The 13,144-nt window shown below is 33.5% G+C and overlaps 1 protein-coding gene across 14 annotated transcripts in view; it reads left to right on the forward strand.

Annotated features, from left to right (window-relative positions):
* The window catches only part of STK3 (serine/threonine kinase 3), a 548,351-nt gene that overhangs the window by 456,657 nt on the left and 78,550 nt on the right, over positions 1 to 13,144 (forward strand). For 3 of the 14 annotated variants that reach the window (XM_072603417.1, XM_072603419.1, XM_072603420.1), the window contains one exon: positions 4,912 to 5,116. The exons of the other annotated variants lie outside the window; for them this stretch is intronic. In XM_072603417.1, coding sequence (XP_072459518.1) covers positions 4,912 to 4,926 — 15 coding nt within the window. In that variant the 3' untranslated portion in view covers positions 4,927 to 5,116. Of the gene's footprint in view, positions 1 to 4,911; positions 5,117 to 13,144 lie in introns of those variants that run through there. 14 annotated transcript variants of the gene reach the window in all.

Raw genomic sequence — 13,144 nt, forward strand, 5'->3', positions numbered from 1 at the left:
TCAGGTGTAGAAAACTAACTAGCTCTATAGGCAGTAGGGGAGGGGAAAGGGGAGTAAAAGGGAGGGGGGCTGAAAGAAGGGAGGGAAGACTGAGGGAGGGGGTGGTCAAAAATTGAGACTCCATTGTGGAGGGGAGGAGAGAAGGGAGGACTAAAAGCATAAACAGGGGGAAAGAAGATGGAGAGAAAGACACAGAGAGTAATCATAACAGTTATGATTCCTTGTGAATGTGAATGGGATGAACTCTCCCATAACACAGAAGCAAGTAGCAGAATGGATTAAAAACCATGATCCAACAATATGTCGTATACAAGAAACACGTTTGAAACAGGGGGATACGCACAGGGTAAAGGTAAAAGGTTGGAGCAGAATATATTATGCTTCAGCTGATGTAAAAAGAGCAGGGGTAGCAATCCTAATCTCAGACAAAGCAAAAGCAGAAATAGATCTAATCAAAAGAGATAAGGAAGGATACTATATCCTGCTAAAAGGCACCATAAACAATGAAGCAATATCATTACTAAACATTTATGCACCAAGTGGTATAGCATCCAGATTCTTAGAGGAGAAGTTAAGGGAGTTACAGGAAGAAATAGACAGCAAAACTATACTAGAGGGGGACCTCAGCCTCCCCCTCTCTGAACTTGATAAATCTAACCTCAAAATAAGTAAGAAAGAAGTTAAAGAGGTGAATAAAACTCTGGATAAGGTAGATATGATAGATCTCTGGAGAAAATTGAATGAGGATAGAAAGGAATATACCTTATGCTCAGTGGTACATGGCACATATACAAAAATTGACCATGTGCTAGGGCATATAGATCTCACAATCCAGTGCAGAAAGGCAGAGATAGTCAATGCATCCTTCTCAGATCTTAAAGCAATAAAAATTAAATGTAATAAAAGGCCATGGAAAGATAATTTCTAAAAATTAATTGGAAACTAAATAATCTAATCCTAAAGAATGAGTGGATTAAACAACAAATCCTAGAAACAATCAGCTTCATTCCAGAGAATGACAATAATGAGACAACCTACCAAAACTTAGGAGATACTGCAAAAGCAGTTCTTAGGGGAAGTTTTATACCATTGAATGTCTACATGAATAAAATAGAGAAAGAGGAGAGCAGTGAATTGGATTTGCAGCTGAAAAGGCTAGAAAAAGAACAAATTGAAAATCCTCAAGTAAAATTAGAAATACTGAAAACCAAAGGAGAGATTAATAAAATTGAAATTAAGAAAACTATTGAATTAATAAATAAAACTAAGAGTTGGTTTTATGGAAAAAACAATAAAATTGATAAACTTTGGTCAATTTGATTAAAAAAGAAAGAAGAAAACCAAATTACCGATATCAAAAATAAAAAGGATGAATTCACCTCCAACGAGAAGAAAATTTTTAAAAATTAGAAATTACTTTGCCCAACTCTGTGCCCATAAATTTGATGATATAAATGAGATGGATGAATATTTTTAAAATATAAATAAATTGCCTGGATTAACAGAAGAGGAAGTTGAATACTTAAATAACCACGTCTCAGAAAAAGAAATTGAACAAGCCATCAATGAACTCCCTAGGAAAAAATCTCCAGGGCCAGGTGGATTTACAAGTGAATTCTATCAAACATTTAAAGAACAGTTAATTCCAATACTCTGTACACTATTTGCAAAAATTGGTGAAGAAGGAGTCCTGCCAAATTCTTTTTATGATACAAATATGGTTCTGGTACCTAAGCCAGGAAGAGCCAAAACAGAGAAAGAAAATTATAGACCAGTTTCTCTGATGAATATAGAAAAATTTTAAATAAGATATTAGCACAAAGAATACAGCAACTTATCACGAGAATGATACAAATAATTGGATCAGGTAGGATTTATACTAGGAATGCAGGGCTGATTCAATATTAGGAAAACTGTCAGCATTATTGATCATATCATCAACAAAACTAACAGAAATGATATGATTATCTCAATAGATACAGGAAAAGCTTTTGACAAAATACGATACCAGTGTGGCGGAAGCTGGACATAGACCAATGCTTGACACCGTACACAACAATGAAGTCCAAATGGGTACATGAGCTAGGTATAATTGATACTATAAACAAATTAGTGGAGCAAGAAATAGTGTGTTTATCAGATTTACGGAAAATGGAGAAATTTTTGACTAAGCAAGAGATAGAAAACAATCAAGTGCAGAATGGATAATTTTGATTACATTAAATTGAAAAGTTTTTGCACAGACAAACCCAATGCAACCAAGATTAAGAGGAAAGCAGAAAACTGGGAAAGAATTTGTGCAACTAGAGTCTGTGATAAAGGCCTCATTTCTAAAATATATAGAGAACTGAGTCAAATGTACAAGAATACAAGTCATTCCTCAATTGATAAATGGTCAAAGGATATGAATAGGCAATTTTCAGAGGAAGAAATTAAAGCTATCTATAGTCATATGAAAAAATACTCTAAATCACTATTGATTAGAGAGATGCAAATCAAAACAACTTTGAGATACCACATCACACCTATCAGATTGTCTAACGTGACAAAACAGGAAAGGTGATAAATGTTGGAGATGTGGGAGAGTTGGAACACTAATTCATTGTTGGTGGAACTGTGAGCTGATTTAACCATCATAGAGAGCAATTTGGAGCTATGCCCAAAGGGCTACAAAAATGTGCATACCTTTTGACCCAGCAATACCGCTTCGAGGGCTGTATCCCCAAGAGATCATAGAAATGGGAAAGGGTCCCACATGTACAAAAATATTTATAGCAGCTCTCTTTGTGGTGGTCACAAAGTGGAAATCAAAGGGATGCTCCTCAATTGGGAAATGGTTGAACAAGTTGTAGAATAATTAACATAATGGAATACTATTGTGCTGTAAGAAATGATGAACATGAAGACTTCAGAGAGGCCTGGAAGGACTTACATGAACTGATGCTGAGTGAAAGGAGCACAACCAGAAGAACTTTGTGTACAGTAACAACTACAGTGTGCAAAGAATTTTTCAAGTTGACTTAGCCCTTCACAGCAATGCAAGGACCTAAAAAATTCCCAGTGGACTCGAGACAAAATGCCTTCCACAGTTTGGTCCTTGGATTTGGTCATTGCATTTAATAAAGTTTGTAAGCCTTTACAAATTGTCTTTCTGTACAGTGTTGTTGTTATATAGATTGTTCTTCCAGTTCTATTCACTTCATGCTGCACTAGTTCATAAAAACCTTCCCACATTTCTCTGAAACTCTCCCTATCCCTTTCATTATGTCTTACGGCACAAAGTAATAGCTTACATATGCCAAGATATTCTCCAGCTGAAGGCCATCCCCTTATTGTCCAGTTCTTTGTTACTAAAAAGAAGGCTGTTATGTTTTTGTGCAGTTTGCTTTTTCCTTTTTCTTTGATATCTTTGGGGTATAACCCTAATAATGATATTGATATATCAAAGGACATGTACAGTTCAGTAATTTTTTCTGGAATGTTTAGATCATTTCATAACTCACCAACATTTCATTAATGTATCTTTTTTCTTGTAACCCTTCCAACATTTATTATCCTCCCATTTTTGTTAAGTTTGCCAATCTCATGGGAATAAAGTTGCATATCAGAGTTTTTTTAATTCTCATTTCGCTAATTGCTGATCATTTGGACATTTTATCATCAGGTTTTTGATAGCTTAGATTTCTTGCATTTTTTTTTTTCAGTTTTCCAGTAAACTGAAAATTATTTCCCAAGTAATTTACCTTCTCATGTTTGGTAAATACTGTTTTGTTAAGATCAGTTTCTAATTCTTCCACATCAGATCTATACCACTTACCACATTCTATTTTGAACTAGTACCAAATAGTTTTTGATAATTACTAAAAATTATATAAATTATAATATAATTTTATATTGTATAATGTATAGTATAATATGAGGTCTGAAAGTGCTATGCTCCTTTCTTTCCCACTTTTATACTGCATTGCTATACTATCATTTGTATTTTTATGATTACTAAAAATGAAATTATGTAAATTATAGTTTAATTCATATATACTATATTATTGCATAATTTGTGGTCTGAAAGTGTTAATTTCCTTTCATTCCCACTTTTTTTCCATTATTTCCCTTAAGATTTTAGGTCTTTTATTTTTTCCAAATGACCTAATAGATATTGAATGAATATTTATTGAATTGAGTTAAATGTAACCCAAGATTTTGTCCTTAATTAACTTCTCTTTTCTTATCCTCCCTATTCATTTCATGCTCTCATTTGGTAATATCATCTACTATTGTGACTACAACTACCTTCCCTACCCAGAAGACTTCTTATTTTCCTAACTGGAACTCTTTTCCAAACTCCAGGCACAAATCTTAAACTCGCTACAAGAAATGTCAACCTGAATGTCCTTCAGCACCTCACACTCAAATGCCTCCAAAAGAACTTCCCTCAATCTAGAAATCTAGAAAGCATTTATTGCGTTGCATGTGCCAGGCATTGATACAATGTGCTAGAGATTTCATTTATGGAGGGAAACAACTATACACACCAGTATAAACAAAATATAATACGAAGTACAAAGTAATGTCAAGGATGATGGCATTTGCAGCTGATGGGTGGCAGGAGGGGTTGGTAGTCAATAAATACCTTCTGTAGGAAGTGGCACTTGAGGTAAACTTTGAATAGAGCTATAAGTGGTAAATATACTCAGGGTAAATACATTCCAAGTATGAGGGATAGATTTTACAAAGTCATTGAGATGAGAAAAAATGTTACATATAAGAAACAGCAAGAGCAGTTTTGTGAAATACGTTAACAAATTTGGAAAGGAAGGTCTATACCTACTTCTATTAATACCATCACCCAATCACTTATGCTTACTACTTTGGAATTATCCTTGACTCTTCTTTTTTCTTTCATCTAATTAGGTATCCAAATTGTGATTTGATCTCTGAAATGTGGCTACAATCTACTACCCACATTGACTAACTCTACTACTACAATAATATACTGGTTCCTTTACACCTGTGTCATACAGATTTTCTTTGTGCATAGATATCATGCCACCTATGTGTTGAAAGCCCTGTAATATGTGACTGTTATCAAATAAAGTTCTCACCTGGTATTCAAGACCCTTTCAATCTGGTGTCTCCCTCACTTTCCAGTCTTATCCTACATGGTTTCCTTCTTTGTATGCTACATAGTAGTCCTTTGATCAGAGATTTAAAGCTGGAGGGAGTCTTAGGAGTCATATCATATAAACATCTCTTATTTTAGAGAAGAAAAAGAAAGTGAGCCCCAGAGTGATATACCCAGGAGTCACCCAGATAACCTGTGGCAGAGCCTGGATTTGAATGCAGGACATCTGACTTCAGATGTACCTACCATGCTTTCTACTGTACCACACTGCCACAGACTGAACTACTTACTTGTCATTTACCTTCCAGGGCATTACTCATATAATTTTCTTTTGCTGAGCTATCCTTATATCTCTCTCTACTTTGGAAGTCCCATATTCATCCTTTAATCTCCAATTCCTTTTTTTTTCCTTTCAGTTTAGTTGATGTGGTGTGGTGTGGTTTGGTTTTTATATTACATTACATTTACATTACAAACATTTAATTTACTCCTACTTCGTAAAAGGACTCTTTTTTAAAAATAAAAGTTAAAAGTAATAATGCAATGATCTTGTCTGAAATGTGTAGCTACTGATCCTTCCAAAGTTACAGATGTTCTTTGCCTCTTCCAATCTTATACTACATTCTGTATTTCTTATACTCATGTACTTGATAATAGGAAAGATTTTTTCTTAGTTTTCTTCAGTTTTAAAAATTAATACAGGAAAAACACTTTCAAGTTTCCATTTAGGTTTTATCAACCATTTAATGCAATTTCATTTCAAATTTTGAGTGAGTATTCCTTCAAGCTCATAAATTTTTATAATTACATGAAAATGTATTTTTATAAATGTTCTCAGTCCAGATAATAGAAAAGCTTTTATAAGTCAAAGAAAATAACTCTGTGAATTCCAGACTTATCCACTACGCTCAGATGGTTATCTTTATCCAATATCTTTGCCTTCTGTATCTTTTTTTTTTATTCTAAAGAAACTTGGTAGATGGTATTTGTGTACACAGTCATTGTCTCTCTTCAGTGATTTGTGAAGCCATTGTTTTTGTTTATGACAAATCACAGAATATCTAAATATATAACAAATATTAACACTTTTTGGCAGTTACGTTGTGCTGTATATTATTTTACACACACACACACACACACACCTCTTGAAATACATTTAGATCACCATTTGTTTAGAGGAGAAGAACCCTATTACATTAAGATTAATAAATGGATTAGTGTTTAAAAAAACTGTTCTTATAACATATATCCATTTTTAAAAGTCATACTTAATACAGTAAAAAAAAAATAATTTTACAGCCCTATTATCCAGTTAATCTAGAATTAGATAGAAGGTGCCAATAGGAAAGTTGGGACAATCCAGGAATCAAAAGTTTTGGTAAGTAAATTGTTTAGGAGATATCAGGACTATTACAAGCTGATCATTATTGACATTGCTGATCAAAAAATATGACAAAAAGTAAGACATAGGCAATTTACTCTCATTCTTTATGCAGCTTATATCTTTCTAAATAGCTGTTGTGCAGAGCTTTAAAAAGTTTTGTCAGCAGCCAGGTTGGTTTCTATGCAAAATGTATTTCATTTTGGTATCAGTTGGGGAGACTTTACACCATGACTTCATATCTCTATTTTGGATGGAAGGCATGTTTGTTAATAAGGAGGTGGTAAGAAGAGAGAGTACTTTTCTAGAAGTGATAGAACTGGCCACACAGAAACATTGGGGAAGGTGGAGTTTTTGAAAGATGAGGCTGGAAGGAAGGAAATAATTTTGGAGGAAGTTGTTTTCAGATACAATTTAAAATCTAGCGACTGCTGCCTTCAGGATGTTCAAAGCATACAGAGAACCCTCTTGTTAAGAATTTAGTGTAGCTGCAGCATACATAGAGAAGTAACTCTGTTGAGCAAAAATAGCCTAACAGGTATTGGATTTATTCAGATGCCTACGTTATTGATGGCTGTGTCAACAAAGCAGACTCTGTAGTAGAGCCTAGGCATGCTGTCCTGGAAAGTTTCAAGGACAGTCCTTGAAGCAAACTTGCTCTGCTTTCTAAGGACCAGCCAGGCTAAATCTAGAGATGCCCTCTGGAAGGAGTCTGGGCCCTCAGTGAAGGATCTTTTGGCCATGGTAACCCATAAAACAATGGAAAATGCAAAATGGCTCCTGGTACTCTGGCTCTCTTCCTCAGTGATAGTGGGAGAGTAGAATAAATGGGTTCAGAGTGTGCTAAGAATCACCTCATTTTTAGACTGTCTATAAACTTTAATTTGTCTACAAACTTTAATAAACTTCACTAAATGTAAAGACCTTGTCCAGTGGAAATTTAGTGGGAAATACTACTGAAGGAACTGAATCCTAACGATTTTGGCCCTGTTGCTATATATAAACAAAGCCAGAAAAAAAAGAAGGAAGATGAAGCTAGGTAGAAAGGTGCCACAGGTTTTCCTTGGAGCAGCAAATCAAGGAGTTGGTGGAGTGGGCTTTATTGTGAAATGTGATTTTTGAGGACGTAAGAAAACTAAAGATTGTAAATCATACTAACCCCCCATGTTCTTCTAACCCCACATTCTACGCACGCTCTCTCTCTCTGTCTCTCTGTCACTCTCTGTTGTCGTCTTTATTAGCCAACAGTCACCTAATAGTTTTGGTACTACATGAGTGACAATAACAACTTGTTGCTTGGTGAACATACATTTCAACAGAGATTTAACCTTTTTACATGAAAAAAGTTTTAATGCAAGTAATATTAAATACTGAATTACTGCATATTGAGTTTGAAGTTGTTTAAGAAGTATGAATTAGCAGTTGTCTCTCTAAATTCCATTTATTTATTTAATCTGATTTTTTTTGTTTTGATTAAGGCTTCCAGGACATTTCACAGTCTTCTATTTATTGCAGATGTTCATAAGACTGACAAGACCAGAATATGTTTCTCTTGCTTTTTGCGACTTTTCTTGGTTTTTACTATAAAATGTTAGTGTTCCAGTCTTAACATTTTCCATCTCAATGTAATACACATTAAGCAACAAAACCATCTGTGTTTTTATTCATTTAACAAATATTTAGCACCTACTGTGTACTTTTTCTCTTCTGTATTAATGACTGGACATGTAAAATTCAACCATGCAGAATTGTAAATCTTTCACTTATCTTTTGTCCAAACACTTGCTGTTTTCTTGGGTTTTAAATGCTTCTGGGTCAAAAACATGAATCATGAAATCTTAGCTTCAAACTGAATCTAATAAGATGACATTTAATCATGAGAGTGGATGTAAATTCTTACTCCTGAGTTAAAAAAATCAGCTTCAGAATTATAAGATGTGAAAAGTGTGAGTGACTGACTATTCAGCAGTTTTCTTGAAAAAAATCCAGGCGTTATCATGGGCTTCAAATGCCTTGTGAAAGCAGTGTATGGTAGTGTGTGATCTACTACAACATCAGTAAGTTGCTTAAGAGCAGCGTAGAGTCAGGCCCAGAAAGTAGTAGGCCCACTGTACTCTGTGCTCAAATCATATCTGGAATATTTCGTTTAGTTCTGGGAATCACATTTTAGGAAAGATGCTGTTACACTTAAGTTACTCTTGTTACACTTGCATGTCCAGGATAGTAAAAGAGACTTGAAGGATTCCCTTAGGAGCCAGTCCCTTTCTTGAAGCTGTATGGCCATGGGTGAGTATGTTATGGTGGTGATACCTTTGGAATATGTATTGGACCGTGCAGGTACTGAACTCCCTTCCAACTTGAAATTCTGTGATTTTGTATGAAGAAACTAGGGATCTTTGGGCCGAAAACAGAAAATTTACTTGTAACATGGTAATTGTCTTTAAATATTTGAAGGATTATTATGTAAAAAGGAGTTTAGATTTTTTGTTTTGACAGAATTAGGAGCAACAGGTAGAGATTGCAAAGAGACAGATTTAAAAGGGAAAACTTCCCTAACCATTAGAGAAAATGGTTGCTTTGGAAAGTAGTATATTCCTCCTTATCAGAGGTCTTCAATCAAGATCTGGATGACTACTTGTCAAGTATGATATAGAAGAGAACATTGTTCAGAGGTATTGAAGGTAGTTCCCAAGGTCCCTTCCATCTCTGTGATTCTGAAATTCTATTATATGAAAGTAGTCATTAAGGCAGCCTCACAAATAGTTGTAATTGATCTCAAGAGAAAATAATACAGGTTTTGTAACACCTATTAAAAAGAATGAGGTTGTTAAAAAAAAATTAGTTGGCCTGATGGAATTTTGCAACTTTGAGCAGAAGTGCATTAAAAAATCAGGAGGGGGAAAAGAAAAGTGAAAGTTGTTCTCTCTTGACTTCAGCAGAAATTGGACTGGTATCATTATATTGAAATTCAATTGTTAAAGCATAAATAGCATCACAAGAATGTAACTTCTAATGTCTCTGGTAAACCTGTATTTCTTCATTGAAAGCATAATAGAATAATGAGTACTGAGACAAGTCTTATATTTTGCTGGTTTCTACTCCATTTTATACCATTGTATATGACCAGAGTGCATCATTTTTTAGGAATCTGAGTTTTGGCCATTTTTAACTCAGTATTTGCCTTTGGTATTTTTTCTTTTGGATTCATTTTACATATTTTTTTTTAACAGACTAACAAAACCCTATCATCAGATTTTATATTTTAAATTCTAAGGCATTTTCATTAAAGACTGAATATTTTACTCAGATTTTAATGAATATAAAAATTGTCTATGGAGGGTAAAGGAAGGGAGAATAAGCATTTATTAAATGCCTGGCATGTGCCAAGCATTGTGCCAACACTTCACAAATATGACCTCATTTGATCTGACAAAATAATAGAATTCTGATGTCTTATGCTAGACATCAGATTAATATTTTTTCTTCTGACTTCTCATTAAGACAGTTTTCATAAATTCATTTTAATAAATTGTAAAACACTATTTCTTTAAGAATATGTATCTGCTCCTTTCATAGTTTCAAATGAGGTTAATTTGAACTTTGTGTTATAAAATTGTTTTCATTAATTATTATAATATTTTGCTTATATTTTACTTATATTTATTACTTATATATGTGATAAAAGTACTCATCAGTTTGAAGGGAAGAGTTGCCCCTATGAAAAGAACTATTCATTTGGGTTTGCCCATTAACATAGCCTATATTGTCAGCAAACAATGAAGTCCATCATAAAGCAGATGAAAATATGTAAATTAGTTTGCTCTGACAGTTATCCCTCCATACTACTTTTATCTTTTAACTTACTCAAAATTCAGAAATACATGATTGTTGTAAACACATCTAAGAAATGGAACATTTCCATAGAAGGCCACATTCTTACACATGTTGCTGTTTAGCCATGGTGCTACATGAGGATGAGCTATCACCACTGTTCATAAATTATTAAATGGAACAAGTCTTCACCAAATTCTCCAGATAATAAGTGAACAATTTTTTACTCTAATAAATAAGGGAAATACTATGATGCCAAAGCTATATAATTCATTCTTTGAAGAAATTGTTTAGTGATGGTTAGACCAATTGTCCCCTGAAGTGCCTTCCAGCTCTGAGAACCTTTGAATATAGGCTAGTGGAGGGCAGGAGGTTTTTTACCTTGTTTTATATAACCCTTACCATAGGACCATGTCTTTAAGTGTATTAGAGCTTCATCTTTTTTACCCTTTGACTATATATCTTTCCCAAAGTGAATCATTACTACAGAATTGAACAAAGAAACTAGTTTCTTAAGTCTCTTCTTGGTTAGCAATTACATTAGTTTTCCCTTGGAACATCCAGATGAGCAGTGCTAGTAGAAAAACAAAATGAGATTCTTTGCTTCATACCTGTTTCATCCTTGATCTCTAAGTGGGGACTTCAAATCAGAGTTCCCCAGAAGTGTGTGTAAGTGTTTGCAAGGGAGCTGTGGAGATGATGAATTACAGGAAGGAAGGATTAAAATGGGCAAGAGAATGGAAAAAAACAATTCTTGCTTTTACTTTGTTCTTTATCCCTTCCCAAGACAGTAGTCTTTTTACCTCCCCACTTGGATATCCTAACAAGAATGAAACTAAAACTCAAGACCTTTAGTTTTCCCACTTCTGAAAAGAAACAAGATGGGTGCATTTTTTTTCAACTTTTCACTGGGACGGAGCATCATTATTCAGCATTCAATTTCTTTCTTTTGTTCTTTCTCTTTATATGGGTGTCCCAAAAGACCAAGACCTTGTATTATTGTCGTCATTGTGTTTACTTTTTTCTTGTTTTTACTTTCTGTATTGTACATCATTTAACTTGAATGATAAGATAAGAGCTAGAAGGGAACTCGGAAACGGTCTAGCCCAATCTTTTCATTTAAACTGAGATCCATGAAAGCTAATTAACTTGCTAATTGGTCACACAAGTAGTATCAGAGGCAGGATTGAAACCCAGTTTTGCTGACCCCTTCCTTGCCAGCACTCCTTACATTGTACCATACCATTCCATGTTTCTCTGAATTCTCTGAATTATAATTTCTTAAAATACAGTAACATTCAGTTACTTTCATATACCACAATTTGTTTAGGTACAACCACAATTTGTTTCCAGTTCTTTGCTACCTCCAAAGTTAAGCCTATTTTGATAAATGCAGGATCTTTCTTTTGAATCAGCAAAGATAGTCTTTGAATTCCTTGGATTATATGCCTAAGGATAGTATTTCTGGGTTACAGGCTATATAGACATTTCAGTCATTTTTTTTAATTGTAATGTATTTTCAGATTACTTTCCAGAGTCGTTGGACCAATTTACAACTCTACCAAGAGTGCTATTTATAAGATATTTGCATTTTCATCTCTTATTATTTTGCCAGTTTGCTATGTGTGAGGTAAAACTTTAGAATTCTTTTGATTTTAATTTCTCTTATTATTTACTGATTTGGAGCAAGATTTGATACGGTTGATAATTGTATGGAATTCCTTTAAAGCTTTTGGTTCATGTCCTTTAATACCTTATCCACTTGGAGTGTGACTTGAGGTTTTTTTCCTATATGTTTCTTTGTGGCTTGTGGGTGTGTGTGTGTGTGTGTGTGTGTGTGTGTCTGTATGTGTGTGTATACACATATACATATATATATGTTTCTCTTAGTTCCCTATTTATCTTTGGATATCAGATTCTTAGAGATATTTAATGAAAAGCTTTTCCCCAATAGATTTTTTTCTCTACTTATCTATCTATATTGGTTTTATTTCTGCAAAATGTTTTCAGTGTCCTGTAATTAAAAATAGCTAATTTTATTGCTTATTTGACCTGTTCAGTATTGACAGGACTTGTATATAAGTTAATATATGTATATAACTTAATGTATATAATATATATGCATATGTCTGTAAAATATATGTGTATGTATATAACTATATATGTGTGTATATATATTATATATGTAAACTATATATGTATATAAATATATGTTATATATAAATATATAAATAAATAATATTGGTTTGCACAGTCCCAGACATATTCTTAATTATCCTGCCAATTTCCCTGTGACCTATGGTAGATAAAGTTAAATAGCCTAGGGATATTCATGGAATTCTTTGACACATAAGGAGTCAAGAAAATTGTACTGCTAGTAACTATTATGAAACAAGAAGGTAACTTCTGTGTGTGAAAATATTACATCAGTTTTAAGTCTTATTTTCTATTCTGTTTTCATGTTTCTCTGAGATTGAATTTTGTGTTATTTAATAGTCTAGTCACTGTTTGTATATACTTATACACAATTTATAAATTATTAACTATAGTAAGAATAAATAGTCACCTTTTGAAGTTTTAAATATTCTGGAATTCTGCAATTTTTGTGTGAGGTGAACTTTATCTTTACCTTTACAGTATTTTAGTTCTATTAAAATCTAAGAGGATTTGCATTAATAATAAGACAACCCACAGAGTTTTTAAAACTATACACAGATGTTTGATAATGTAGTAAATCTGTTTCTATGAAGGCATATGATCACATTTGGAAAATTGCTATTGCATGTCTTGGCAGTTTGTTGAGAACTGAA

This window comes from Notamacropus eugenii, chromosome 4, assembly GCF_028372415.1.
Source record: "Notamacropus eugenii isolate mMacEug1 chromosome 4, mMacEug1.pri_v2, whole genome shotgun sequence".
In the NCBI taxonomy this organism is placed as follows: Eukaryota; Metazoa; Chordata; class Mammalia; order Diprotodontia; family Macropodidae; genus Notamacropus; species Notamacropus eugenii.